We start from the raw sequence: 27,913 nt of genomic DNA on the forward strand, positions 1-27,913 counted from the left end.
ACTCTTATTATTACCACTCATCTCTCTTACCCTTTTATTACTTACTCCATGAAACCACCTCACACCACATATTGTCCTCAAGCATCTCATTTCCAACACCCCTCCTCCGCACAACCCTATCTGTAGCCCATACCTTGCAACCATATAACATTGTTGGAACCACTATTCCTTCAAACATATCCATTTTTGTTTTCTGAGATAATGTTCTCCCCTTCCACACATTTTTCAACACTCCCAGAACTTTTGCCCCCCTCCCCCACCCTGTGACTCACGTCTGCTTCCATGGTTCCATCCGCTGCCAAATCCACTCCCCGATATCTAAAACACTTCACTTCCTCCAGTTTTTCTCCATTCAAACTTACATCCCAATTGACTTGTCCCTCAACCCTACTGCACCTAATAACCTTGCTCATATTCACATTTACTCTCAGTTTTCTTCTTTCACACACTTTACCAAACTCCATCACCAGCTTCTGCAGTTTCTCACCCGAATCAGCCACCAGGGCTGTATCATCAGCGAACAATAACTGACTCACTTCCCAAGCCCTCTCATCCACAACAGACTGCATACTTGACCCTTCCTCCAAAACTCTTGCAGTTCCCCCCCCCAACCCTATCCATAAACAAATCAAACAACCATGGAGATATCATGCACCCCTGCTGCAAACCGACATTCACTGAGAACCAGTTACTTTTCTCTCTTCCTACTCGTACACGTGCCTTACATCTTTGATAAAAACTTTTCACTGCTTCTGGCAACTTGCCTGGGGTAAATCATGGAAAGTTTTGTGGGGCCTGGATGTGGAAAGGGAGCTGTGGTTTTGATGCATTATAGATGACAGCTGGAGACTGAGTGTGAACAAATGTGGCCTTTGTTGTCTTTTCCTATCACTACCTCGTGCGCATGCAGGGGGAGGGGGTTACCATTTCATGTGTGGCAGAGTTGTAATGGGAATGAATAAAGACAGCAAGTATGAATTATGTACATGTGTATATATTTATATATCTGTGTATATGTATATATGTATATGTTGAAATGTATAGGTATTTATATGTGCGTGTGGACGTGTATGTATATATATGTGTATGTAGGTGGGTTGGGCCATTCTTTTGTCTGTTTCCTTGCGCTACTTTGCTTTCGAGGGAGACAGTGACAGAGTATAATAAGATAAAATATAAAGATGTGAGAAATACTTAGAAAAGCAAATGGATTTGTATGTAGCATTTATGGATCTGGAGAAGGCATATGATAGAGTTGATAGAAATGCTCTGTGGAAGATTTATATTGATTTATTATAATTTGTCGCTGTCTCCTGCGTTAGGGAGGTAGCACAAGGAAACAGATGAATGAATGGCTCAAACCCTCCCACATACACATGTATATACATACATGTCCACACACGCACATATACATACCTATACATCTCAATGTATACATACATATACACACACAGAGACATATACATATATACACATGTACATAATTCATACTGTCTGCCCTTATTCATTCTTGTCGCCACCTCCGCCACACATGAAATGACAACCCCCTCCCCTTGCATGTGTGTGAGGCAGTGATAGGAAAAGACAACAAAGGCCACATTCTTTAACACTCAGTCTCTATCTGTCATGTATAATGCACCGAAACCACAACTCCCTTTCCACATCCAGGCCCCACAAAACTTTCCATGGTTTACCCAAGACACTTCACATGCCCTGGTTCAATCCATTGACAGCACGTCAACCCCGTTATACCACATCATTCCAATTCACTCTGTTCCTTGCACGCATTTCACCCTCCTGCATGTTCAGGCCCCGATCACTCAAAATCTTTTTCACTCCATCTTTCCACCTCTAGTTTGGTCTCCCACTTCTCGTCGTTCCCTCCACCTCAGACACATATATCCTCTTTGTAAATTTTTCCTCACTCATTCTCTCCATGTGACCAAACCATTTCAAAACACCCTCTTCTGCTCTCTCAACCACACTCTTTTTACTACTACACATCTCTCTTACCCTTTCATTACTTACTTGATCAAACCACCTCACACCACATATTGTCCTCAAACATCTCATTTCCAGCACATTCACCCTCTTCCACACAACTCTATCCATAGCCCATGCCTCGCAACCATATGACATTGTTGGAGCCACTATTCCTTCAAACATACCCATTTTTGCTTTCCAAGATAACGTTCTCGACTTCCACACATTTTTCAACACTCCCCAGAACTTTCGCCCCCCTCCCCCACCCTGTGATTCACTTCCGCTTCCATGGTTCCCTCTGCTGCCAAATCCACTCCCGAATATCTAAAACACTACACTTCCTCCAGTTTTTCTCTATTCAAGCTTACCTCCCAGTTGACTTGTCCCTCAACCCTATTGTACCTAATAACCTTGCTCTTAATCACATTTACTCTCAGCTTTCTTCTTTCACACACTCTACCAAACTCAGTCACCAGCTTCTGCAGTTTCTTACATGAATCACCCACCAGCGCTCTATCATCAGCGAACAACAACTGACTCACTTCCCAAGCTCTCTCATCGACAACAGACTGCATACTTGCCCCTCTTTCCAAAACTCTTGCATTCACCTCCCTAACAACCCATCCATAAACAAATTAAACAACCATAGAGACATCACGCACCCCTGCCGCAAACCAACATTCACTGAGAACCAATCACTTTCGTCTCTTCCTACTCGTACACATGCCTTACATCCTCGATAAAAACTTTTCACTGCTTCTAACAACTTGCCTCCCACACCATATATTCTTAATACCTTCCACAGAGCATCTCTGTCAACTCTATCATATGCCTTCTCCAGATCCATGAATGCTACATACAAATCCATTTGCTTTTCTAAGTATTTCTTACATACATTCTTCAAAGCAAACACCTGATCCACACATCCAGTACCACTTCTGAAACCACAATGCTCTTCCCCAATCGGATGCTCTGTACATACCTTCACCCTCTCAATCAATATCCTCCCATATAATTTCCCAGGAATACTCAACAAACTTATACCTCTGTAATTTGAGCACTCACTTTTATCCCCTTTGCCTTTGTACAATGGCACTATGCAAGCATTCAGCCAATCCTGAAGCACCTCATCATGAATCATACATACATTAAATAACCTTACCAACCAGTCAACAATATGGTCACCCCCTTTTTTGATAAATTCCACTGCAATACCATCCAAACCTGCTGCCTTGCAGGCTTTCATCTTCCACAAAGCTTTTATTACCTTTTCTCTGTTTACCAAATCATTCTCCCTAACCCTCTCAGTTTGCACACCACCTCGACCAAAACACCCTATATTTGCCACTCTTATCATCAAACACATTCATCAAACCTTCAAAATACTCATTCCATCTTCTTCTCACATCACCACTACTTGTTATCACCTCCCCATTAGCCCCCTTCACTGATGTTCCCATGTGTTCCCTTGTCTTATGCACTTTATTTACCTCCTTCCAAAACATCTTTTTATTTTCCATAAAATTTAATGATACTCTCTCACCCCATCTCTCATTTGCCCTCTTTTTCACCTCTTGCACCTTTCTCTTGACCTCCTGCCTCTTTCATTTATACATCTCCCAGTCATTTGCATTGTTTCCCTGCAAAAATCGTCCAAATGCCTCTCTCTTCTCTTTTACTAATAATCTTACTTCTTCATCCCACCACTCACTACCCTTTCTAATCTGCCCACCTCCCACGCTTCTCATGCCACAAGCATCTTTTGCGCAAGCCGTCGCTGCTTCCCTAATTACATCCCATTCCTCCCCCACTCCCCTTACGTTCTTTGTTCTCACCTTTTTCCATTCTGTACTCAGTCTCTCCTGGTACTTCCTCACACAAGTCTCCTTCCCAAGCTCACTTACTATCACCACTCTCTTCACCCCAACATTCTCTCTTCTTTTCTGAAAACCTCTACAAATCTTCACCTTTGCCTCCACAAGATAATGATCAGACATCCCTCCAGTTATACCGCTCAGCATGTTAACATCGAAAAGTCTCTTTCGTGCGCCTATCAATTAACACGTGATCCAATAACGCTCTCTGGCCATCTCTCCTACTTGCATATGTATACTTATGTATATCTCTCTTTTTAAACCAGGTATTCCCAGTCACCAGTCCTTTTTCAGAACATAAATCTACAAGCTCCTCACCATTTCCATTTACAACACAGAACACCCCATGCACACCAATAATTCCTTCAACTGCCACATTAATCACCTTTTCATTCATATTGCCCATCACTATAACCCGGTCTTGTGCATCAAAACTACTAACACACTCACTCAGCTGCTCCCAAAACACTTGCCTCTTATGATATTTCTTCCCATGCCCAGGTGCATATGCACCAATAATCACCCATCTCTCTCCATCCACTTTCAGTTTTACCCATATCAGTCTAGAGTTTACTTTCTTACACTCTATCACATACTCCCACCACTCCTGACTTTATTCCCAAGACATTTCCAAACCACTCTTCCCCTTTACCCTTTAGCTTCATTTCACTCAGAGCCAAAACATCCAGGTTCCTTTCTTCAAACATACTATCTATCTCTCCTTTTTTCTCACCTTGGTTACATTCACACACATTTAGACACCCCAATCTGAGCCTTCGAGGAGGATGAGCACTCCCTGCTTGACTCCTTCCTCTGTTTCCCCTTTTAGAAAGTTAAAATACAAGGAGGGGAGGGTTCCAGCCCCCTGCTCCCGTCCCCTTTAGTCACCTTCTATGACACGTGAGGCATGCATGGGAAGTATTCTTTCTCCCCTATCCCCAGGGATCTGTGGAAGGTATTAAGGATGTATGGTGTGGGAGGCAAGTTATTAGAAGCAGTGAAAAGTTTTTATCGAGGATTCAAGGCATGTGTACGAGTAGGAAGAGAGGAACGTGAGTGGTTATCAGTGAATGTCGGTTTGCAGCAGAGGTGCTTGATGTCTCCATGGTTGTTTAATTTGTTTATGGATGGAGTTGTTAGGGAGGAGAATGCAAGAATTTTGGAAAGAGGGGCAAGTATGCAGTCTATTGTGGATGAGAGAGCTTGGGAAGTGAGTCAGTTGTTCACTGATGATACAGCGCTGGTGGCTGATCCGGGTGAGAAACTGCAGAAGCTGATGACAGAGTTTGGTAAAGTGTGCGAAAGAAGAAAGCTGAGAGTAAATGTGAATAAGAGCAAGGTTATTAGGTACTGTAGGGTTTAGGGAGAAGTCAATTGGGAGGTAAGTTTGAATGGAGAAAAACTGGAGGAAGTGAAGTGTTTTAGATACCTGGGAGTGGATTTGGCAGCAGATGGAACCATGGAAGCGGAAGTGAATCATAGGGTGGGGGAGGGTGTGAAAGTTCTGGGATCGTTGAAAAATGTGTGGAAGGCAAAAACTTTATCTCAGAAAGCAAAAATGGGTATGTTTGAAGGAATAGTAGTTCCAACAATGTTATATGGTTGCGAGGTGTGGGCTATAGATAGAGTTGTGTGAAGGAGGGTGTATGTGCTGGAAGTGAGATGTTTGAGGACAATATGTGGTGGTTTTATTGAGTAAGTAATGAAAAGGTAAGAGAGATGTGTGGTAATAAAAAGAGTGTGGTGGGGCCTGAACATGCAGGAGGGTGAAAGGTGTGCAAGGAATAGAGTGAATTGGAGCAATGTGGTATACCTGGGTCGAGGTGCTGTCATTGGATTGAACCAGGGCATGTGAAGCGTCTGGGGTAAACGATGGAAAGTTTTGTGGGGCCTGGATGTGGAAAGGGAACTGTGGTTTCGGTGCATTATGCATGGCAGCTAGAGACTGTGAACAAATGTGGCCTTTGTTGTCTTTTCTTAGCACTACCTCGTGCATATGTGGGGGGGAGGGGGTGGTCATCTCATGTGTGGGGGGGTGGTGACGGGAATGAGTAAGAGCAGACAGTATGAATTATGTACATGTGTATATATGTATATGTCTATGTGTGTGTATATATATATATATGTATATGTTGAGATGTATATGTGTGTGTGTGGACGTGTATGTATATACATGTGTATGTGGGTGGGTTGGGCCATTCTTTCGTCTGTTTCTTTGCGCTACCTTGCTATCGCAGGAGACAGTGACAAACTATATTTAATAAATATATATTATATATCCTATTATATATCCTACACGTACACATGCCTTTTTATCGAGGATGTAAGGCATGTGTAAGTGTAGGAAGAGAGGAAAGTGATTGGTTCTCAGTGAATGTAGGTTTGCGGCAGGGGTGTGTGATGTCTCCATGGTTGTTTAATTTGTTTATGGATGGGGTTGTTAGGGAGGTGAATGCAAGAGTTTTGGAAAGAGGGGCAAGTATGAAGTCTGTTGGGGATGAGAGAGCTTGGGAAGTGAGTCAGTTGTTGTTTGCTGATGATACAGCGCTGGTGGCTGATTCATGTGAGAAACTGCAGAAGCTGGTGACTGAGTTTGGTAAAGTGTGTGAAAGAAGAAAGTTAAGAGTAAATGTGAATAAGAGCAAGGTTATTAGGTACAGTAGGGTTGAGGGTCAAGTCAATTGGGAGGTGAGTTTGAATGGAGAAAAACTGGAGGAAGTGAAGTGTTTTAGATATCTGGGAGTGGATCTGGCAGCGGAGGGAACCATGGAAGCGGAAGTGGATCATAGGGTGGGGGAGGGGGCGAAAATTCTGGGAGCCTTGAAGAATGTGTGGAAGTCGAGAACATTATCTCGGAAAGCAAAAATGGGTATGTTTGAAGGAATAGTGGTTCCAACAATGTTGTATGGTTGCGAGGCGTGGGCTATGGATAGAGTTGTGCGCAGGAGGATGGATGTGCTGGAAATGAGATGTTTGAGGACAATGTGTGTTGTGAGGTGGTTTGATCGAGTAAGTAACGTAAGGGTAAGAGAGATGTGTGGAAATAAAAAGAGCATGGTTGAGAGAGCAGAAGAGGGTGTTTTGAAATGGTTTGGGCACATGGAGAGAATGAGTAAGGAAAGATTGACCAAGAGAATATATGTGTCGGAGGTGGAGGTAACGAGGAGAAGAGGGAGACCAAATTGGAGGTGGAAAGATGGAGTGAAAAAGATTTTGTGTGATCGGGGCCTGAACATGCAGGAGGGTGAAAGGAGGGCAAGGAATAGAGTGAATTGGAGCGATGTGGTATACCGGGGTTGACGTGCTGGCAGTGGATTGAATCAAGGCATGTGAAGCGACTGGGGTAAACCATGGAAAGCTGTGTAGGTATGTATATTTGCGTGTGTGGACGTATGTATCTACATGTGTATGGGGGTGGGTTGGGCCATTTCTTTCGTCTGTTTCCTTGTGCTACCTCACAAACGTGGGAGACAGCGACAAAAAAAAAAAAAAAAATATATATATATATATATATATATATATATATATATATATATATATTTTTTTTTTTTTTTTTTTCGCTGTCTCCCGCGTTTGCGAGGTAGCGCAAGGAAACAGACAAAAGAAATGGCCCAACCCACCCCCATACACATGTATATACACATGTCCACACACGCAAATATACATACCTACACAGCTTTCCATGGTTTACCCCAGACGCTTCACATGCCCTGATTCAATCCACTGACAGCACATCAACCCCAGTATACCACATCGATCCAATTCACTCTATTCCTTTCCCTCCTTTCACCCTCCTGCATGTTCAGGCCCCGATCACACAAAATCTTTTTCACTCCGTCTTTCCACCTCCAATTTGGTCTCCCACTTCTCCTCGTTCCCTCCACCTCCGACACATATATCCTCTTGGTCAGTCTTTCCTCACTCATTCTCTCCATGTGCCCAAACCATTTCAAAACACCCTCTTCTGCTCTCTCAACCACGCTCTTTTTATTTTCACACATCTCTCTTACCCTTGCGTTACTTACTCGATCAAATCACCTCACACCACACATTGTCCTCAAACATCTCATTTCCAGCACATCCATCCTCCTGCGCACAACTCTATCCATAGCCCACGCCTCGCAACCATACAACATTGTTGGAACCACTATTCCTTCAAACATACCCATTTTTGCTTTCCGAGATAATGTTCTCGACTTCCACACATTCTTCAAGGCTCCCAGGATTTTCGCCCCCTCCCCCACCCTATGATCCACTTCCGCTTCCATGGTTCCATCTGCTGCCAGATCCACTCCCAGATATCTAAAACACTTTACTTCCTCCAGTTTTGCTCCATTCAAACTTACCTCCCAATTGACTTGACCCTACTGTACCTAATAACCTTGCTCTTATTCACATTTACTCTTAACTTTCTTCTTTCACACACTTTACCAAACTCAGTCACCAGCTTCTGCAGTTTCTCACATGAATCAGCCACCAGCGCTGTATCATCAGCGAACAACAACTGACTCACTTCCCAAGCTCTCTCATCCCCAACAGACTTCATACTTGCCCCTCTTTCCAAAACTCTTGCATTTACGTCCCTAACAACCCCATCCATAAACAAATTAAACAACCATGGAGACATCACACACCCCTGCCGCAAACGTACATTCACTGAGAACCAATCACTTTCCTCTCTTCCTACACGTACACATGCCTTACATCCTTGATAAAAACTTTTCACTGCTTCTAACAACTTGCCTCCCACACCATATATTCTTAATACCATCCACAGAGCATATATATATATATATATATATATATATATATATATATATATATATATTTTTTTTTTTTTTTTTTTTTTTTTTTTTTTATACTTTGTCGCTGTCTCCCGCGTTTGCGAGGTAGCGCAAGGAAACAGACGAAAGAAATGGCCCAACCCCCCCCCCCATACACATGTACATACACACGTCCACACACGCAAATATACATACCTACACAGCTTTCCATGGTTTACCCCAGACGCTTCACATGCCTTGCTTCAATCCACTGACAGCACGTCAACCCCTGTATACCACATGACTCCAATTCACTCTATTTCTTGCCCTCCTTTCACCCTCCTGCATGTTCAGGCCCCGATCACACAAAATCTTTTTCACTCCATCTTTCCACCTCCAATTTGGTCTCCCTCTTCTCCTCGTTCCCTCCACCTCCGACACATATATCCTCTTGGTCAATCTCTCCTCACTCATTCTCTCCATGTGCCCAAACCATTTCAAAACACCCTCTTCTGCTCTCTCAACCACGCTCTTTTTATTTCCACACCTCTCTCTTACCCTTACGTTACTTACTCGATCAAACCACCTCACACCACACATTGTCCTCAAACATCTCATTTCCAGCACATCCATCCTCCTGCGCACATCTCTATCCATAGCCCACGCCTCGCAACCATACAACATTGTTGGAACCACTATTCCCTCAAACATACCCATTTTTGCTTTCCGAGATAATGTTCTCGACTTCCACACATTTTTCAAGGCTCCCAAAATTTTCGCCCCCTCCCCCACCCTATGATCCACTTCCGCTTCCATGGTTCCATCCGCTGACAGATCCACTCCCAGATATCTAAAACACTTCACTTCCTCCAGTTTTTCTCCATTCAAACTCACCTCCCAATTGACTTGACCCTCACCCCTACTGTACCTAATAACCTTGCTCTTATTCACATTTACTCTCAACTTTCTTCTTCCACACACTTTACCAAACTCAGTCACCAGCTTCTGCAGTTTCTCACATGAATCAGCCACCAGCGCTGTATCATCAGCGAACAACAACTGACTCACTTCCCAAGCTCTCTCATCCACAACAGACTTCATACTTGCCCCTCTTTCCAGGACTCTTGCATTTACCTCCCTTACAACCCCATCCATAAACAAATTAAACAACCATGGAGACATCACACACCCCTGCCGCAAACCTACATTCACTGAGAACCAATCACTTTCCTCTCTTCCTACACGTACACATGCCTTACATCCTCGATAAAAACTTTTCACTGCTTCTAACAACTTGCCTCCCACACCATATATTCTTAATACCTTCCACAGAGCATCTCTATCAACTCTATCATATGCCTTCTCCAGATCCATAAATGCTACATACAAATCCATTTGCTTTTCTAAGTATTTCTCACATACATTCTTCAAAGCAAACACCTGATCCACACATCCTCTACATATATATATATTTTTTGCTTTGTCGCTGTCTCCCGCGTTTGCGAGGTAGCGCAAGGAAACAGACGAAAGAAATGGCCCAACCCACCCCCATACACAATGTATACACACACACGTCCACACACGCAAATATACATACCTATACATCTCAATGTACACATATATATACATACACAGACACATACATATATACCCATGCACACAATTCACACTGTCTGCTCCCATTCACTCCCATCGCCACCTCGCCACACATGTAATACCTTCCCCCTCATGTGTGCGAGGTATCACTAGGAAAAGACAACAAAGGCCCCATTCGTTCACACTCAGTCTCTAGCTGCCACGCAATAATGCCCGAAACCACAGCTCCCTTTCCACATCCAGGCCCCACACAACTTTCCATGGTTTACCCCAGACGCTTCACATGCCCTGATTCAATCCACTGACAGCACGTCAACCCCGGTATACCACATCGATCCAATTCACTCTATTCCTTGCCCTCCTTTCACCCTCCTGCATGTTCAGGACCCGATCACACAAAATCTTTTTCACTCCATCTTTCCACCTCCAATTTGGTCTCCCACTTCTTCTCGTTCCCTCCACCTCCAACACGTATATCCTCTTGGTCAATCTTTCCTCACTCATTCTCTCCATGTGCCCAAACCATTTCAAAACACCCTCTTCTGCTCTCTCAACCACACTCTTTTTATTTCCACACATCTCTCTTACCCTTACGTTACTTACTCGATCAAACCACCTCACACCACACATTGTCCTCAAACATTTCATTTCCAGCACATCCACCCTCCTGCGCACAACTCTATCCATAGCCCATGCCTCGCAACCATACAACATTGTTGGAACCACTATTCCTTCAAACATACCCATTTTTGCTTTCCGAGATAATGTTCTCGACTTCCACACATTCTTCAAGGCTCCCAGGATTTTCGCCCCCTCCCCCACCCTATGATCCACTTCCGCTTCCATGGTTCCATCTGCTGCCAGATCCACTCCCAGATATCTAAAACACTTTACTTTTGTGTTTGTGTGTGTGTGTAAGTGGATGTGTCTTTCATCATTTTTTTCTAGCTCTACCTTGCTGAAGCAGGAAATCGCAGTCAACTTCCGAAACTTGACCCCCTTCCATTTTGCTGCAATGTTTGTTTACTTTCCCTCTTTTGTAGATATTACTTTGGGTTTTGCTCTTAAGAGCTGGCTACTTGTGTGCTGCCACCTCTTGCTAGGCCATGGAATACCCAGCAAGCTGCTGCATCACACGATTATTGTGTGACCATCGGCAACTCAAGCATGGGCTGTTTTGATACTTGCTTTTTCCCTACACCTTGAAGCTTTAGAACTCTCTACCTTCTCATGAGTTTCCTAATAACTATGACCTGGCTTATTTCAAATGACAGGTCTTTCACTCTCAAAAATTCCTAAATCTATCCCTTGTTTTTTCTTTGCTGTTTCATAATTCACTCTGTACCTCAGTTAAGGCCCAGCCTTGATGTGGACTTTTGTCCATGACTAGAGCCTTTGATATAAAGAAGTATGAAAAAAGTATATATACAGATGCTCCCCAACTTACGACCATCCACATATACGACTGGGGGAAAAATATATTAAGAATTATAGATAAATATAAAAATTACACTTGGTCATACGTCTGCTAGTGCTAACAGTTGTGTGCACATGATAGTGACTGTCAGACGATATCCCAACATTGTGTACATCACATCATTTCTTCCAGTTCTCATTCTCAGTTACCATTGAGTAAACACATGTAATTCAAGTGAATCTAACAAATTTTCATGCTGGATTACACCGTTTTTGCATTAAGCCTCAAAGATGATGAGCAAGAGGAGAAACTCATCACTTGTTGATAGATCTGGCAAGAAGCCAAGGAAGATGCCCAATTTGGAATTGAAAATGAAGGTAATCACCCAGTATGAAGGTGGAAGAAAGTTAATTGCATGTGATCCACAGTTGTCATATTCGATGGTCACCACAGTTTTAAAGGACAAAGAAAAGTATGTGAAGCAGTGAAAGGTTTGGCAAGTATGAAGTCTACAATAATAACAAAATAACGACAAGGGCCCATCTATTAAATGGAAAAGTTGTTGATGCTGTGGATGGAAGATCAAATTAAGAAATGTGTACCACTGAGTTTACCAACATTTCAGGTGAAGGCTGTTTGTCCTTTTGAGACTTTGAAGGAGCAAGCTGGAGAGCATGGAGAACTTCACAGCAAGTCATTTTTGGTTCTGTAGATTTAAAAGAAGATATAGCTTGCACAGTGTTCAAGTCACAGGTGAAGCAGCAAGTGCTGACAAAGGATCTGCCGAAAATTCCATTGAAAGTTTGGATGAATCAGTTTGTGAACTAAAGAATCTTAGATAAAAGGTGAAAAGAAACTACAGAATCATGTAATAAATCTGGTTAATAAAAAATGAGATAATCATGATAGAAATTGAGTAGGATAAAAGAATGCTTTACAGGTATACAAATTTTACATCCCATGCTGACATACGTCCGACTTACATCCATTTTGAGATCTGACCAGTCGGTCAGAAAGTAACTCGAATGTATGCTGGGGAGCATCTGTATGTATATATATTATCCGAGAGGATAGGGGAGAAAAAATACTTTCCATGTATTCCGTACATGTGGTAGGAGTGGAGGCCTGGAAATCTTCTACCCCTGTTTTACTTTTCTGAAAGAAGGAACAGAGAAGGTGGCCATGTTAGGATTTTTCCCTCTTAGGCTCAGTCATCTGTTCTTGACACTACCTCACTTACACAGGAAATGGCGAATATGTATGAAAAAAAATATGTGTATATGTGTCTTTCCTTTTTCCGTTGTTCTTTCATATTTGTTCGCAGTTTCCTATATGAGCCAGTAGCATTAAGATTAGATGACGAAAAGGCCCCACTCACATCCACTTTCCAAATGGCATGGGTATTGCATCAAAACTACAGCCTCCTGTTCATGACTTGGCAAAACAGAACCCTCCGCAGTTTCCACCAGCCACTCCATATGCCATTATTCAGTACACTGACACCATGCTGCCCCCATATACCACACAGCTCCAATTCACTTTAAATGTTTATACATGTGTGGATATGCTAATAGCCTCGAGGAAAATGAAACATGAAGATTCGAGCACTTTGATGATATTTTGAACCTTCGTGTTTCATTTTCTTTGTAGCTAACAGCTTATTCATGAATCATGCATCCTTTTGTGATATATCTGCCTCTGGAAGTAGTGCTGCCTTGGACTGCAGGTACCTTTGGAAAGGTCCTTTGTAATACCAGGGCTATCATAGAAATTGGTTCTGGGGTAATTATGAAGAGATAAGTATATGAGTGTCAGAAGTGGAAGGGACAAGATTTGGGAGACAAAAGTGGATTTAGATGGAGTGAAGATATGAAGAGAATTTTGAAGAACTGGCCAGAAATAATGTTTAAGCCATTCGGATAATGTGCAGGAGTACTGTATGTGGTTTGTAGGTGGACTGTGAGCATGCGAGAAAGGGTCTTGAGTGGTGGGATAAGGAAGTAAGTTGTTAGCAAAAAAGTAGAGATGTGTTTGGGCAATACCTGTAAGGAAGAAGTGTGACTGGGAGATGTACAAGAGGAAGTGGCAAAAAGACAAAAGGAAGGTGCTGGAATTGAAAGAGAATGCATATGAGAAGTGGGGAAAGAAAGCATCAGTAAACTTAAAAGAGAAGACAATAAGAAAATATTATAAGAGGGAGGTGAATGGTGTTAGGAGAATGAGAGAACAAATAGGACCATCACTGGGGAAAGCAGATGGGAAAGTGGTAGCTGGAAAAGAAGAAGAGATGGAATGAGTATTTTGCAAGACTGTTGACTGTGTTCGATTATACTGGGACTTAGAGATATGTGGAGCTAGAGAATTATGGCAAATATTTAAATGAAAAGAGACGGGGGGTAAAAGGGTAAAAGCAGGGATATGTGGAGCTAGAGAATTATGGGAACTATTTTGGTCAAAAGAAAGGGGGTTGGTGAAAGCTTAGCATGGGAACTATTTAGGTGAAAAGAGATGGGGGGGGGCGGTAAAGGCTTAGCACAAAATGAAATGTGGCACAGCAGCTGCACTAGGTAACAGTGCAATTGAATTTCCTGAGAGAGGGTATGAAAATATTGTTGATTGATTTGTCAGAATTTACGGTATGTATGTGGCTCAAGATGAGGTGCCTGAGGCTTAGCAGAATGCCTGTATTGTGCCACTGTATAAAGGCATCTGATAAAAGGGAATATTTGAATTACAGAGATATAAGTCTGTTGAGTATACCTTGTAAGTTGTATGGGAGAGTGTTGATTGAGAGGATGGTGACATGCACAGAGCATCAGATTGGGGAGGAACAATATGGCTTCAGGAGTGGTAGAGGATGTTTGGACCTGGTGTGTACTTTGAAGAATTTGAATGACTAGACCAGTTTCTGCTTTACATCAGAAAATGCTTAAGATAAATATATACTGACCACCTGCATATCCCAGCACATTTTACTGGTACTTCAGGCATTTCTGGCGGTTACACATGCAATGAACTTAAGACCTTAGTATGGTACAGCAGTCTAATAGTTGATGAATTTTCCTTTAGAAGCAGTTGATGGGAGTGGCCGATTCTTAACTCCGGTAGCTTGGAGTTGTTTAGTGCGGTTTGGTCATCTTTACTGGGCAAGATTACTTAATTTGGGTTCTTTATGCCATTTTAGCTCAGTAAAATTGATATTTAGTTCCAGTGCACATACAGCATTACTTCAACACTGAACAGCATATCTCCAAAGAAGGATTCATCATCGAATTCATTTTATGTACAAAGTACAACTGAATTTTCATTGTTAGTATTACCGAAGCTTTCTAACAGCTCACCTTTTCGAATTATTTCATAATATTGTGGCTGTTGAATATGATAGTTACTGCTGTAATTTTTCAGCCAGAAAGTAAGGCCTGTTATATAATAATTTCAGGAAAAGAGGTAATGCAGCCACAACTCCTGGAAGTCAACTTTAATTCTGACTGTAAGCGTGCCTGTGAATACTACCCAGAATTCTTCAATGATGTTTTCTCTGTCATGTTTCTTGATGAAGAAGAGGGACATAATGTTGCCATTCTTCAATAGAAGTGTCTCTTGCAGATTGTTTAAACAGCAGGGCAGTGCAATGTGATAATTTCTTTGAATTCTTAGGGTAAAGAAGAAAATTGTAACATGCTTGTGAATATTTTATTTAATCATGTTAGGAGTATTATGAGTACTTTTATATAGCTGTAACAAAGTTATAGAACATGAATACTAGAAATGCCATAGAATCACAGTTTAGATACTTTTGTTTATGTATGTTATATAAAGCCAGCATGAAGTCTGTATGACTTGAGTGACTTTACTATGCTCCTGAATTTATGTAATAGGAATTATTTCATGAGATTTTTCTTCATGATTTGATATACCTCCTGCATGCTCTGCATGAAGACATGATGGTGTTTCATAATCATCCATGTAGTCTCCTGGAAACAAGGTTATTACACTATTGTACTGGATGATGTAAGGCTGATATATTTCATTACACATCATGAATGGAATGACATAGTCATAGAAACCTACCTGTCAGGTTATCATTAATGGATCAGTTTCAGTAACTGAAATTTTGGGGAGATAAGAAAATTCAAAGATTTTCCAGGGAAATGGTAGTTCATTCAAGCTTCATTTGTAATATTCTGCCCATTGCATTTCAAAAGTGATTTTATAACTAATGAATTTAGATATGTCTTTCTTGAACACAAACATTCTAGTTTTAGGCCAAACATGATTTTATGTATCTTTAGAATATTTAGATTTGTTTACATGTGAAATTATTGATAGAACATACATGGCAACTCTCCACACAGCAAAAGTTGCTGAACTTGGCTAGGGAGAGGTAGTTGACCAACATGTGCAGTGCGGTAGGAATACCATGAGCAAAAACTTTGAAACCTGTTTTCCCTTAAATTGCTTTTTCCATTTCTGAAATCTTGTAACTTTGTTATGAACTGATGAATCAATTTATTGATGTATGCAATGTTGTGAATTATGTGTCCTGGAGAGCTGTGTGAAATTCCCTTGAAAAATTGCTATAATCTTTCAATGAGCCATTACCTACTCTTCCTTTCTATGAACTCATGCTGTCATAGTTCTTGGCACAGCTGTTCCATTTCCACATCTTTCTCAGGCATCAGTTCAGAAAGGTAAGCTTTGCTCAGGTCAGTGCTAAACTCATATATGAATGTGTATCTCCATGATCAGGATTATTATTCTTTTAAATACCAGAGCTATTCCAGGGTTTATATTTCAAACTCCTCTCAAGGGTGGGTTTGTCCTGTCGCCTTGGGAGAATCTCCATGATTTATAGGGTTTAGAAGCCTCTAACCCCTTACCTTATAGTGAAGTTGATACCTCTAATCCCACACTAACCACCCTATTAGTGACAGTGTTTTTCATTTGCTTCAGGTATACTCCCTCCCAATTATCTGTTACCACCTAGCAGTGACATCGTTATGTCAGGCTGCACTGGGCTGACCATCCCATAATTCTCTAAATCTCTATGCCCGTAACATGTATCCAGCCATCCTTGTAATTGTTAGACACCCTTTTGGTGGGGAACATATCCTAGTAAAGCAAGTGTGGTATTGGATTTCTTTTGAACAATTTGGAAAGGTGTTTGAAAATTTCAATTGGTAGTTATATCTTGACATCAGGGAATGGTGTCTCAGTCATCTGATAGCTCAAGGCATTCCCAACATACCAACCATTTACATTACCAAGGGTAAATGTTCTGTGATTTGAACAAAGTGTAGTCTTTTTCCTACTTAGTTGTTTGCCATTTCCCACATTAGCAAGAGAGCGCTAGGAACAGATGAAGAAAAGGCTCCATTCACTCACATCTGTTCTTTAGCTGTCATGTGCCCCTTGCCCTCAACCATGCCCCCCAAGACCTTTTCATGGTCTCCCCAGTTCACTTTCTTCCATGCAACTCTTTCACTCTCTTTCATGTTTAGGTTCAAAATTATTTTCCATCCATCTTGCTACCTCATGTTTGGTCTCCCTTTTCTGCTTGTCCCTTCCACTTCTGACAAATATATCCTCTTTGTCAACTTCTGCTCATTGATCCTTCCTATACTTTCAAACCATATCAGCACACCCTCTTCAGCTCTCTTAACCAAACTCTTCATATAACCACACTTTTCACCTACCATATTATTACTTACTTGATCAACCCTCCTGGATGTGTATGTACACACGTGTATGTTGGTGGGTTGGGCCATTCTTTCGTCTGTTTCCTTGCGCTACCTCGCTAATGCAGGAGACAGCGACAAAGCAAAATAAATGAATAAATAAGAATATATAAGTATGTTGGTTTGTGGCAGGGGTGTGTTATGTCCCGATGATAGTTTAATTTCTTTATGGATAGGGTGGTTAGGGTGGTAAGCGCTCAAGTTTTGGAGAGAGGGGCAAGTATGCAGTCTGTTGTGGATGAGAGGGCTTGGGAAGTGAGTCAGTTGTTGTTTGCTGATGATACAGCTCTAGTGGCTGATTCATTTGAGAAACTGCAGAGGTTGGTGACTGAGTTTGGAAAAGTGTGTGAAAGAAAGTTGAGAGTAAATGTGAATAAGAGCAAGGTTAGTAGGTTCAGTAGGGTTGAGGGACAGGTTGAGGGACAAGTTAATTCCGATGTAAGTTTGAATGGAGAAAGATTGGAAGAAGTGAAGTGTTTTAGATATCTGGGAGTGGACTTAGCAGCAGATGGAACCATGGAAGCGGAAGTGAGTCACAGGGTGGGGGAGGGGGTGAAGGTTCTGGGAGAAATGAAGAATTTGTAGAAGGAATGTTTTCTCGGAGAGGAAAAATGGGTATGTTTGAAGGAATAATAGTTCCAACAATGTTGCTTGAGGACAGTGTGGTATGAGGTGGTTTGATCGAGCAAGTAATGAAAGGGTAAGAGAGATGTGTGGAAATGAAAAGAGTGTGGTTGAGAGAGCAGAAGAGGGAATGGTGAAATGATTTGGACATATGGAAAGAATGAGTGAAGAAAGATTGACAAAGAGGATATATGTGTCGGAGGTGAAGGGAAGAAGGAGAAGTGGGAGACCAAATTGGAGTGGAAGGATGGAGTGAAAAAGATTTTGAGTGATTGGGGCCTGAACATACAGGAGAGTGAGAGGCATGCAAGGAATAGAGTGAATTGGAATGATGTGGTACATCGGGGTCGACATGCTGCCATTGGACTGAACCAGGTCATGTGAAGTGTCTGGGGTAAACCATGGAAAGGTATGTGGATAGGGAGCTGTGGTTTTGCTGCAATACACATGACAGCTAGAGACTGAGTGTGAAAGAATGTGGCCTTTTTGTCTGTTTTCCTGGTGCTACCTCGCTGAAGCAGGGGGTAGTTATGCTGTTTCCTGTGGGTGGGATAGCGACAGGAATGGATGAAGGCAAGTAAGTATGAATATGTACATGTGTATGTATGTATGTGTATGCGTATGTAATATGTATGTATATGTGTGTAAGTGGGCATTTACGTATATGTACATGTATTTTTGAGTGGATGGGCCATTCTTCATCTGTTTCCTGGCGCTACCTCACTGACGTGGGAAACGGGGCATGCTATTTCCTGTGTGGCGGGTAGTGACAGGAATGGATGAAGGCAGCAAGTATGATTATGTACATGTATATATATATGTATATGTTTGTGTATGTATACGTTGAAATGTATATGTGCGTGTATGGGCGTCTGTGTATATGCATGTGTATGTGGGTGGGTTTAGCCATTCCTCGTCTGTTTCCTTGTGCTATCTCACTGACACGGGAGACGGTGATTAAGTATAATATATATTTATTTATTTATTTTGCTTTGTCGCTGTCTCCCGCGTTAGCGAGTTAGCGCAAGGAAACAGACGAAAGAATGGCCCAACCCACCCACATACACATGTATATACATACATGTCCACACACGCAAATATACATACCTATGCATCTCAATGTACATATATATATATACACACACAGACATATACATAATTCATGTACATAATTCATACTGTCTGCCTTTATTTATTCCCATCGCCACCCCGCCACACATGGAATAACAACCCCCTCCCCCCTTATGTGTGCGAGGTAGCGCTAGGAAAAGACAACAAAGGCCCCATTCGTTCACACTCAGTCTCTAGCTGTCATGTAATAATGCACCGAAACCACAGCTCCCTTTCCACATCCAGGCCCCACAGAACTTTCCATGGTTTAACCCAGATGTTTCACATGCCCTGGTTCAATCCATTGACAGCACGTCGACATTTTTTTTTTATACTATTCGAGTGATCGGGGCCTGAACATGCAGGAGGGTGAAAGGCGGGCAAGGAATAGAGTGAATTGGATCGATGTGGTATACAGGGGTTGACGTGCTGTCAGTGGATTGAATCAGGGCATGTGAAGCATCTGAGGTAAACCATGGAAAGCTGTGTAGGTATGTAGGTATGTATCGAGGATGGTTTCTGTTGGAAACCATTACTTATTCCCATAAAATGAAAAATTAACCTTTTAACATCTTCCCCAAAGAATTATTTGTGGCACCACCACACAATAATGTATTGAAAAAGTGTGATGCAATTTAGATTATTTTATTTGAACAAAAAAGTTGTACTTCATCATTTTGTTTAATTTCTTATGTTTGTCCTACATTTTTATAAGAAACAGAAAATTTTGGTGCCTTGGACAAAGAGTTTTGTGCATCAGCTTTTTTTTAAAGTAACATTTAATAAAAAAACATAGAAAATCAGGATGATTTTATTTGAACATAAAACATCATGCATTACTTACAGAAACTCCTATGGCCATTCAGCTATCAGTGTAATGTGCTGGGGTCAGTGGATGGAAGGTTGCTATGCTTGTGTTCTGGAATAAATTAACACCTCTACTGTTCATATGTTCTTAGATATTGAACATTAAAATTTTGAGTGTTCCCCTGCCACCCACTACCTTGTGTTTACTCTTCCATCTCAATTTTAAAAATGTCCATTAGGGGGCAGTACCACCCAAACAGAGAACCACTGCTCAAAACCATAAAACATATAATATTCCAACAAAAGTAGGCATCATACTGAAATGTATAAACATCTTTTGGCTTGCAGTCCCAGTCTTCAATTGGTGGTACATGCTGTGCTGACACTAGTTGTGCTTCTCTTAGGATACAGAACTAAATATATTTTAAGAACTTTTCAAGGAAATGAATCACATTTTGCATTGCAGGTTGTCATGAAATATATTACTAATAAAGTCCATGAAATACTTTTCTTATTTATTGGTACTTCATTATTAAAGGAATATCAACATAGTAAAAAAAACTAATTAACAAACTAGGTATGTATTTTTAATTTGCCTTATACAATGCATGGTACCTAAACCATATTTTCATTGTTTGGTAATGAATTGATTAAATGTAATATTTATATTCTGTATTTATCACATATTTCATGATGATAACCAAGGGAAATGATTTTTGTTTATATTCCACTAATGGTAAAGTGTCATGACTTGCAGATACAAGCATGTTTTCTAGTTCTTCACAGTGGTACAGGTTGCCTTGCTTCATTTATGGTGAAGATGTAAGTTTTATTCAATTTAGTATGTGATATTAGTATTTACTGATGTACAATGTAAGCCTTTCAGTTTGTGTGTGAAAACTAACTTTAGCAGCTGGAATGTGATTCTGAACAGTTTTGCTTGAGCTACATTAAAAGTTGAGCATGTGATTGACTGATTACTTAGCATTCTTGGCATTTAATAATAAGAATACCTCGTGTTTTAAAGTTTTTTAAAGTTATGTTTATACTCAATTTTTTAATTCAGTTTGGTTGTATGTCGAGAGATTTCAACTCTTGATTGGGTGGAAACAATGCAGCTTTTGTCTGTATTTGCAGCTACACTTAATGTAAATAAGCAAGATAGTGCTCTTCTCCACTTGTAGCATTTAGAGTTGTCATCAAAGAATTTCTTGTGTAAAAATATGTAATAGCCCTGCAAAAATGAGTAAGAAGCACCCAGCATTTACTTGCTGTACCAGTGACATGAAACTCTTTGAAAAAATTCCAAACTTGACATAGAATTGGATGTGTTGATGACAGTGGATGAAATCTAGCTGATATTAGTGAAATGCTTTATTTTTCCATATCATGATGCTGGTAATCATTAATGTATTTAGATAACACACTGAATTGTGTATGTGAGCAAATATGTTCAGAAATATTCCCCATAAATGTATCTCCATTTCATAACAGTAAGTTTATAGTAAAGTTGGTTTCGTTAAGTTTTACTTTAAGAATCTATTCTCAGGAATGCATCCAGTACATCAAATGAAAAGTTCCTTTGCACAGATCAGCAAAACCCTCCCCAGTCTCAGTTTGGTAAAGCTTTCATATGTTCTGTTGATTTTAAAAGTGTTTCCCTCTTACAGTAACCAGCATTTTTCAGATTAGCACAACCCTTCCCACTATGAGTTTAGGTAAGGTTTTGCATGGCTATTTTTTTTAAGTGTTTCCCTTACTTTAACAATATCATAAATCTTTCTGGATCAATATAGATATACTAGGTATAAGTGAGGTAAGGTTCTCATGAGGGGAAAAATTTTGGCCATTGAACATAACCCCTCGTATAACATAAGGTTCAGTACCTAAAATAACATTCTGCTATAATGACAGGTCCCCAGGAATGTTACCCCATCATTATACTAGGGGATTATTACAAATAGATATATATAGGTGTTTGCCATGGTATGGCATGGTGGCTGTGAACAGGTCTAGGCTCTGCTCCATGTGGGGATCCCTCAGCATGTTATGCAAACAAGTTATCCCCCCCCCACTTTAAACTATGCCTCACCTGCCTGGTTCCACTTTCTCAAAGGCAAATATGACATAGCTGTAAACCACACAAAACAGTGCTCTCAGAACAATCACTGGCTGCTTAGTAATCACAAACACTCAATGCCTCCACAATGTAGCAAAGATTTTCTATTCCAATACCAACCCACCTCCACATGCTCGGCACCCTATTCTATGCAACAGCAGTATACCCCTTTGATCCAAACCACTCTGTGACTAACCACCTACCTTAAGTGAATTTAAAAAGCTTACCCTTGCCTCTCACTTTAGCAATATCTCACAGATCCTCCCACCCTTAATAGATATACCACAAAACACTTACACAATGAAATAATCAGACAAACTAAACAGCCTACCTCTCAACAGTCGTAAACTCCATTCCATTAGACAGAAACCACAATCCCTAGACAAACATGAGTCACACTATCCCTTTTTACACTATAGACATCACTTATCACTGCAAATACCATTTCACCTCATTCAGAGATCTTCATGCCCATGATATATCTACCATACAGATAACACCAAGCACTTACTACTCAGTTGCCCTGCACTATTTGCACTTAGATGAGCACACATCACAAAACTTCCTGACTTATGGTCCTAACTGGTGTTTTTAGCCAATATTGTGTGTGCTGCAGGATGGAAAGGACTCCTAGGGCAGGAAGTGAGTAAGTACTAAGTGTTACCAGACTATGCCTCAATGAGGTTAGTGAGATGAGCGAAAAGTCACCTTTAGCAGAGCTCATCATCGGGACTTATATAGTCTTGTCAGAGAACTTCTTACTCCAAAGAAGTCCAGTTCCCTGTTATTGGGAGTAGAACAGCCTTGGGCTGTGGTAGTCTATGAAAAAAAAAAAGTCCTAGATGACACCAGATCCCTTTCTTAGATTAGGATCCCAGGGCAATCATAAGTAAAAATACTTGAAGTGAATATAGATACATAGATATTGCACCACTCTGCCTTCTTGTGGCTACACTGTGAGTGAAAAGTCACCTTTGTAAGGGCTGTATCATCATCAGCTGATGAAAAAGGAACTTTTCACTTCAAAGGAGTCCATCATTTCCCTGATTCTGATTGGAGTGTAGCTTTAAAGCTGCAAGAGCAAGAGCCCCATAAAAAAGGACCTGGGGTAGTATGATTGATAAGTAAAAAAATAATGTATGTATTTATATTTTTATATTTATTTTAAAGCATCACCAAACTCTGCCTGCATGTGGTCACATTGCATGAAAAGTCACCTTTGATTAGGTTGTATCATCATCATTGGATGAAAGGGAGTACAGTCTCATCTTAGAGTTTCTCATTGCAAAGGGGTCCATCATTTTCCTGCTTCTGATTGTAGCACAGCCTTGAAGCTGCTGGAGCCCTGAAAAATGGGTCCAGGATGTTTACAGGCCCTGGCTGCAAGTTAGTGAGAAGTCACCATCTATGAGGCTATATCATCATGAGTTGATGGAAAAGAATCAAACTTCATTGAGGATCTTCTTGCCACAAAGTAGCCTACCCTACCCTTCTCCCATATAGAAGAGAGCCTTGAACCTGCAGGAGTCTCTTTAAAGGGGTCCTAGGGTTGTGAAATAATAAAAATAATGATAATAATTGTAATACTAATACTGATAATGATAATAATAAAGATAATAATGATATTTATTTATGTTAGACACAAATCTAATTTGTGATTAGCAGATTACGCAGTGCTGCTGAGTTGCTCAATTTATCCCAGTTTTTAATACATGCACCACGTACAACTTCTATATATTATAGGCACTGCAAGATTAATGTGACAATCACTGCCTAATAGTGTGCATAATGATTTGAAAAGTATTGTATATAAAGTATGTAATATATTCTCTGTGGACAAGTTATTTCACTATGAGTGTATGTTTATAGCACTGAACATTAGGTTTATTGTTTGTAATGAAACAGTTAGCTAATAGTCATAGCATCTCATTTATCATAAAAAAAATTGAAAGTTAGGTAAAAGAAAATTTTTAGAATACAAAAATGTAAAATTGTTGATATTCAGTAGATACAGTGGATTTTTTTTATATATTATTTGCTTCCAGTATTTATCTGGATTGTCAAGTATCACAGGTTATGATGTAGATTATCATAAGGATAAGCTCCTATGAGTGACATACTTCCCCTTATATGACACATAACACTATGGATAACACAAATTCCAGTAAAGAACACCCACAAATGACAGTTCCTTATGGATGATGCACATCCCTTTGTTAAGCACAAAGTACACATTCCTACAGTTGGCAAACAACACCATGGTTAGAAAATATTCAAGCAGACAAAGTTCATCCTTTGATATGATACCCATGTGGATGAAACTTATCTGAATGGGTGACATACCTCTAATGGTCCTTTACATTGTAGAGGAAAAGGTAATGTTCTTAACCATAAACTGTGTTGATATTATGACAGTAAAACTTAGCATGGTAATTGATAGACATATGTACTACTTGAAAGCAATTCTAATAAAGTTACACCAATTTCTTTTCTCTGTCATCTGTTGATATTAAACTCACTTTTTGATGTATCCTCCATAAGGATACAAAACAAAATTCATGACTGCATTTTTAAGTGCAATGAACTTGTGTCTTAACATCTTTATAAGTTTTGATAATGTTATATGTTTTTATCTCTGAACTGTTCTCAAAGTTTGCAGATGAGTAGACATTAAATAACTTATATTTTTTTTAAGGTATTACCTTGAATTTTGACTTGTATATTGAAGGAAAGATCAGGAATATATGTATTAGAAAATGAAATAAATTATGCTGAATTCTGTCTTTTTTCAGTCCTTGCTTATAACTTCATTCTTATGGATTAATTGCATAGTATGTTATGAAACATTCACACATCTGTACTATAAAAAGGGGCCTCTGTCTCTTTGCCCATCTCTCTGTCCATTTTATATAGCTACAGCAAGGAAGTTGCCAGATGCACAACAACTAACCCCCCCCATACACAGTTTTAGATATGTCAAATAAGTTGCAAAACACACAAAAACTAACCACCACATACAGCTGCCAATAATTCATCCATTTGCTTGGCAAGCTAGAGACTGCTGGCTGCTGTGAATTCTTTTTCTGGAAAATATTTTATTGGTGAGTAGAAAAGTTGTGCCAGCAATACGGAAGGTATGGAGAGGGCAAATGGCAGGGTGAGTGCTTGGAAATGCTGAACACTGTTGTCATCCATTCTGGGTGTGGTAGCCAGGGAGGGAAGGAGTAGTGATGATGATGAAGGGTGTGTTGGCCAGGGAGAGAGGGAGTAGTTAGGTAAATTTTTTCCCTAACTACAATACTTCAGATCTATTTTTTATTATTTTATTACACTTTGTCACTTTGTCACTGTCTCCCGCATTAGCGAGGTAGCACAAGGAAACAGATGAAAAAATGGCCCAACCCACCCACATATACATGTATATACATACACGCCCACACACGCACATATACATAACTATAAATTTCAAATGTATACATACATATACATACACAGACAAATACATATATACACATGTACACATTTTCATACTTGCTGCCCTCAGCCATTCCCATTGCCACCCCGCCGCACATGAAATGGTGCACCTCCCCACCTACGCACGCATGTGAGGTAGCGCTAGGAAAAAGACAACAAAGGCCACATTCGTTCATACTCAGTCTCTGGCTATCATGTGTAATGCACCGAAACAACAGCTTTCCACATCTAGGCCCCACAAAATTTCTGTGGTTTACCCCAGACACTTCACATGCCCTGGTTCAATCCATTGACAGCACATCGACCCCAGTATACCACATTGTTCCAATTCACTCTATTCCTTGCATGCCTTTCACCCTCCTGCATGTTCAGGCCCCGATCACTCAAAATTTTTTTCACTCCATTCTTCCACCTCCAATTTGGTCTCCCACTTCTCCTCGTTCCCTCCACCTCTGTCACATATATCCTCTTTGTCAATCTTTCCTCACGCATTCTCTCCAAGTGACCAAACCATTTCAACACACCCTCTTCTGCTCTCTCAACCACGCTCTTTTTATTACCAAACACCTCTCTTACCTTTTCATTACTTACTCGATCAAACCACCTCACACCACATATTGTCCTGTCTCATTTCCTACATACCCACCCTCCTCTGCACAGCCCTATCTATAGCCCACGCCTCGCAACCATATAACATTGTTGGAACCACTAATCCTTCAAACATACCCATTTTTGCTTTCTGAGATAATGTTCTCACCTTCCACTTATTCTTCAAGGCTCCCAGAACTTTGCCCCCTCCCCCACCCTGTGACTCACTTCCGCTTACATGGTTCCATCTGATGTTAAATCCACTCCCAGATATCTAAAACTCTTCACTTCCTTCAGTTTTTCTCCATTCAAACTTACCTCCCAATTGGCTTGTCCCTCAACCCTACCATACCTAATAATCTTGCTCTTATTCACATTTATTCTCAGCTTTCTTCTTCACACACTTTACCAAACTCAGTCACCAGCTTCTGCAGTTTCTCACTCGAATCAGCCACCAGTGTTGTATCATCAGCAAACAACAACTGACTCACTTCCCAAGCCCTCTCATCCACAACGGACTGCATACTTTCCCCTCTATTCAAAACTCTTGCATTCACCCCCCTAACAACCCCATCCATAAACAAATTAAACAACCATGGAGACGTCACGCACCCTGCCACAAACCAACATTCACTGGGAACCAATCACTTTCCTCTCTTCCTACTCGTACACATGCCTTACAACCTCGATAAAAACTTTTCACTGCTTCTAGCAACTTGCCTCCCACACCATATACTCTTAATACCTTCCACAGAGCATCTCTATCAACTCTATCATATGCCTTCTCCAGATCCATGAAAGCAACATACAAATCCATTTATATTCTAGGGATGATAAAAAGATGTTTTGGAAGGAGGTAAATAAAGTGCGTAAGACAAGAGAACAAATGGGAACATCGGTGAATGGGGCTAATGGGGAGGGAATAACTAGTAGTGGTGATGTGAAAAGATGGAGTGAGTATTTTGAAGGTTTGTTGAATGTGTTGGAGGATAGAGTGGCAGATATCGGGTGTTTTGGTCGAGGTGGTGTGTGAAGTGAGAGGGTCAGGGAGAATGGTTTGGTAAACAGAGAAGAGGTAGTGAAAGCTTTGCGGAAGATGAAAGCTGGCAAGGCGGTGGGTTTAGATGGCACTGCAATGGAATTTATTAAAAAAGGGGGTGACTGTGTCGTTGACTGGTTGGTGAGGATATTCAATGTATATTTGGCTCATGGTGAAGTGCCTGAGGATTGGCAGAATGCATGCATAGTTCCACTGTACAAAGGCAAAGGGGATAAAGGTGAGTGCTCAAATTACAGAGGTATAAGTTTGTTGAGTATTCCTGGGAAATTATATGGGAGGGTATTGATCGAGAGGGTGAAGGCATGTATATAACATCAGATTGGGGAAGAGCAGTGTGCTTTCAGAAGTGGTAGAGGATGTGAGAAATACTACTTCAGATCTACCTCTGCATAAATTTGTGGCTGTCACATAATATTCATATATCAGTCAATTTATAACCTTTACATGCAGTCTGCATTAATGTATTTTACTTGTCACTTCTCCCTTTTGTAACAAAGAGTCAGCCGAAACAAATTAACAGCCTCATTAGCACATATCTGCTCACTAGCTGTCATGCATGATGAACTGAAACCAGAGCCCACTATTCACAGCTAAGCCCCACAGTCCTTTTCATGGTTTACTTTGACCACCTCATCTGCTTTGCTTTAGCCCACTGACTGCACATGCCCCCCCCCCATATATATATATATATATATATATATATATATATATATATATATATCATTTTTTCACTTCATTTCAAGCTAGAAGTTTCAGTTTT

General features: G+C 40.6%; 1 protein-coding gene across 1 annotated transcript in view; it reads left to right on the forward strand.

Moving 5' to 3' along the window:
* TTLL12 (Tubulin tyrosine ligase-like 12) overlaps positions 1-24,810 on the forward strand; it is a 262,539-nt gene extending 237,729 nt beyond the window's left edge. The window contains exon 14 of the mRNA XM_071664989.1: positions 15,073-24,810. Coding sequence (XP_071521090.1) covers positions 15,073-15,224 — 152 coding nt within the window. The 3' untranslated portion in view covers positions 15,225-24,810. The remainder of the gene's footprint in view (positions 1-15,072) is intronic.
* Positions 24,811-27,913: the final 3,103 nt, after the last annotated feature.

The sequence above is a fragment of the Panulirus ornatus genome, chromosome 9, assembly GCF_036320965.1.
Source record: "Panulirus ornatus isolate Po-2019 chromosome 9, ASM3632096v1, whole genome shotgun sequence".
NCBI classification, from domain to species: domain Eukaryota; kingdom Metazoa; phylum Arthropoda; class Malacostraca; order Decapoda; family Palinuridae; genus Panulirus; species Panulirus ornatus.